The sequence below is a fragment of the Capra hircus genome (genome assembly GCF_001704415.2).
Source record: "Capra hircus breed San Clemente chromosome X unlocalized genomic scaffold, ASM170441v1, whole genome shotgun sequence".
Lineage (NCBI taxonomy): Eukaryota > Metazoa > Chordata > Mammalia > Artiodactyla > Bovidae > Capra > Capra hircus.
In genome coordinates, this window is record NW_017189516.1 from 20,252,064 (window position 1) to 20,256,177 (window position 4,114).

The 4,114-nt window shown below is 46.2% G+C and overlaps 1 protein-coding gene across 1 annotated transcript; it reads right to left on the minus strand.

The window, feature by feature from the left end:
• Positions 1–1,544: 1,544 nt before the first annotated feature.
• On the minus strand, positions 1,545–2,555 carry LOC102184414 (casein kinase I-like). The gene has a single exon (XM_013976438.2). It carries the CDS (start codon positions 2,553–2,555, stop codon positions 1,545–1,547), a length of 1,011 nt encoding a protein of 336 aa, XP_013831892.2.
• Between the last annotated feature and the right edge of the window lie 1,559 nt (positions 2,556–4,114).

Genomic DNA, 4,114 nt, shown 5'->3' on the forward strand with positions numbered 1-4,114 from the left:
GGGGGACTTCCTTCCTGGTGGTCCAGTAGTTAGGACTCTGTCTCACTGCTGAGGATCTGGGTTCAATCCCTGGTCAGGGAACTAAGACCTCACAAGCTGTGCAATGCAGCCATTAATAATAGTAATAATGGTCATACCAAACAACAGGTGTAAACCGGACAAGGGGTCGCCCTAATGAAAAAGACAGAGTGTTATCGATAGTAATCTTGTCGTAAGTGTGTTATAGTAAGATCTGCCACAGCCGTCTTCTAGAAAATGGTTCTCACATATATATGTATCTCACATATTCTCTATCCATTCATTTGCCTATGTAGTCCTCATTTTTAGTAAAGAACAACTGTTACTGCATGAACACTGAATTTCAGAAATTTCAATTATATTTTCTCCTACAAAATGTTATTTTAAATCCGATGTCAGAGTTGACATATGTAAAACAAAATGAGGTTGGTTTTAGATGACATTGAGAAGCTGGAGAGGAAATGGAAAGGGACTGGCAGGAGCAAGGGCGGAATTGGTACTTTTGAAAGGAAGCAGATCCATGAAATCCGAATACAGAAGGACAAAAACTATGGTGGGGGAGGGGCAGGACAAAAGAAGCACAAAATAGTAGGGAAGGAAATAAATAACTAAGAAAGCAAGCTGCCTGACACGGTAGTGTGGCATATGATCTAGAGTACAGGGATAGGGGGAGAAGGGCAGATAGCTCTCCTGCCAAACAGCCAAGCAAAGAAGACAATGGATACTGGCAAGGGCCATACTAGGAGATGGCATTTAAGTATTAAAGGGGCTTCTGTCAACTCTGCCTAAGCAACTCTAACAGTGTAGAGACTTTTTTTTTTTTTTTTTGGTTAACAAGCTCTCATTTCCAAATAAAAACAAATTCCAGATCATGTAGATGTTTATAGTGACTAGTTTATCTAAACATATATACAGGTTCAGTTGTAAGATGTTAACTAAAATTCTGTGACAAATATGCTTTTTCTTAAATACCAAGAACATTAGAGAATTAATGCAGAGTCCTAAGGATAATCTAGTAGTCACTAAGGTTTTCTTAAGTCTTCACTTAAGATGCTGTTATTTCTAGCACAGGTAAGCAGGCACAGCCTTTCATATGATCAAACACTGGAATCTTTGATTGCTACCATAACAGCTGGCTTGCAAACAAGTAGCCAACCATTTGAAGAATGTTTTAGGTGAACAACTTGCAAACCCCAGGGATGGATAAACCCTCAGAATGCATTAACAACCATAGCAACTGCACAGGCTATTCTTCTGAAATGAGATCTCTCAAAGCAGTATAGTTCAAAATAAAAGATTTTAATTAAAATGGGCATAGGCACAATTTCCCCACCAATTTGTGTGTGTCAAGCATTTAGTGACCTTTTCCACTTGAAACAGTGAAACAGAAAACCGGATACCATGTTTCACTAATTACAGAGCCTTTAACTCAGGAGACAAGATCTCTGCTGACCAGAGCCAGTTGACAGGGAACTGAACTTGCTGCTCCAGTCTCCTGCTCTGTCTTTTGCTTTCTTGATTCAAGTTTAAGAATGTTTCATTTCACTTTTGGTTTTGTCACTTTTGCCTGTGGGGGTTTGGGCCTGCTGACCCTGCCCACTTGAAGAGGCAGCCTGCTGTTCTGCTTTCTGCTTTAACACTATCCAATCAAATGCATAGTCATGTTGGTAATTCAGGGTCCTGAAAAGAATGCGGAAGAGCTGCCTCAGGTACGTGTAATCCGGGGCTTCCTCAAAGGACAGCCCGAGACAATACTTTAAGTATATGGCAAATTCTACAGGAAATCCCTGACATAAAACATCAACAGGTGTGGTCATCTTCATTTCGCTAATCTTTTCACATTTTTGCTTCATTGTTGCACCCTTTAGTCCTTGCCATGGCAGGCTGGCTCTGTTAAAATACATCAAAACGTATCCTAATGATTCCATGTCATCTCGGCGACTCTGTTCCGTACCAAGATGGGCACTGAGGCTGGCATAGGAAGGCGTGCCAGTGAAACCTTTACCGGATCTGTAGGGTATGTGTTGCCCTGTCTTCTTGTCTCTGTACCTCTTGGCCAAACCAAAATCAATAAGGAATAACTTCTTCCACTGCTGCCCAGTACCTATCAGGAAGTTATCTGGTTTAATGTCTCTGTGTATAAGATTCTGCCTATGCACATATTCGATTCTACTGATCATCTGATCAGCTAACATAAGTACAGTTTTCATTGTGAACCTTCTTGAACAGAAATTGAAGAGGTCTTCAAGGCTGGGTCCCAGAAGATCCATGACCAGCACATTATGGTCCATTTCCTGACCATACCACCGTATCTGGGGGATGCCAACCCCACCTTGAAGGATATTATAGCGTTCCCTCTCGTGTAACAACTGGGGATGTTTCACATTCTGTGGTTCTAGTTTTACGGCTACCTCCTCATGGTTGGTGAGGTCTATCGCCAAATAAACGTGCCCAAAAGAGCCACACCCGATCTCCCGTACCAGTTTATATCTCCCTCCGACAAGGAAATCGGCCTCGGGTCCACTGCTGCTCGCCATCCTGAGAGACAAAGATGGGGGTGGGTTAAGCTCCGACACCTCTAAGGGGACGATGGACGCCCCTAGGGCTCGTCCACGGAGCAAGGCTGTGAAGGCAGGCAGGAAACAGAAAACGCTGGCTGTTTCTCAGCGTTACAGGGCCCAGAATCGGCCAAGGGGAATCTGACCACCGCTACTGTCAGGTTTCTTTTCACCAGGCCACAGACTGTTGAGGGGGTTCTTACCGTTAGCAGGCTAAGCCTCTGGCTTCTGGCGGCCGCGGCCTCGCCTTCGCAGCGACCTCGGGGGCTGGTTCAGGGGAGCCGTGAAGTTACGGCGGCCACACCGCTGCCGCCACTGCCGCGGGCTCCCACCAGGAGGGGCCCCGGTCACTCCGCCGACGCTGCCATCTTGTTACAACGGCTGCAGCCAACGCAGAATGCCCCGCGTTCCAGGAAGGCGCTTCATGGCGCAGAGAACTCTGGGAAAGGAATCACGCGCGCTCTTAGAACCTTCAAGACAGGTTATCTTCAGAGCCTTTCAAAGGCATCAGCCTGTCCTAGAAAAACAGATCTACTCCACGTCCCGCATCTATCAGGTCACACATCTGAGCAGCTGTGATGTGGGGTTTCCTCCTCCAATGTCCATGGGCCCTCTCCTTGCTCCAGCTTGAAGATGACCGCTGGGTTGGGAACTTGGTTCCCTGTGAACAGGACACGATACAGGATTGGGTCCAGTTAATTGGGTTTCAGGGCCTTTCAACCACACTTCTATTTGCTCTTCAGGAAAGTAATCCCATTTCCCTGGGAATAGAGTGATAATCACAGAAGGGTAAAAGGACTGAAGTATCTCGGGCAAATCAAAGATGACACCATTACACACTTCAGATGCCCCAGAGCATTCAGCAGCTGAGAATGGAGGCAGCCTCTCTGAGGCCCCTGGCAGGTGCACAGGGCAGCTGTGCTCACTTACCCACTGCGCACAGGTGGCTGTAGGTCTCCAGTGTCACATCCTGGTACAGGCACCTCTGTACAGGGTCCACGTGCTGCTACTCCTCCCTGCTGAGGTCCACAGGGACGTCCTCGAATGACCCCTGTTGCAATACAGTCCCATTCAAGGTGACATGGTCAGCGCCGGGGGTTGGATGGAAGAGAACTGGGCAGTTAGTTGTCTTTCATGATTTTCGCCGTGATATGCTATGCTTATCAAATACCTAGTTATACCTAACATTGTGCAGGGTGAGAATATCTAAAGCTGTGAATTTCTCTTATTCATCATGTGTTAAATTCAATCAGTAACTCATTAGTCAGAAATTAAGATTAAACTCCCTTTTCTAAATCTTCTAGTTCTTTTAGGAAATACCTAGAATTTATTTCTTAAACAGGTAGGTACCAGACATGCTAGGTTCTTTGGCCAGTGCTGTGTGCTAATTCGCTTCGGTCCTGTCCGACTCTTTGTAACCCCATGAACTGGAGCCCGCCAGGCTCCTCTGCCCGTGAGATTCTCCAGGCAAGAAAACTGGAGAGGGTTGCCCTTTCCTTCTCTGGGGGATCTTCTTGACCAGGGATGGAACCCGAGTC

What these genes read in the sequence shown, in the direction of transcription:
- LOC102184414 (XM_013976438.2), bottom strand. Translation starts at nt 2,555, where the DNA reads ATGGCGAGCAGCAGTGGACCCGAGGCCGATTTCCTTGTCGGAGGGAGA.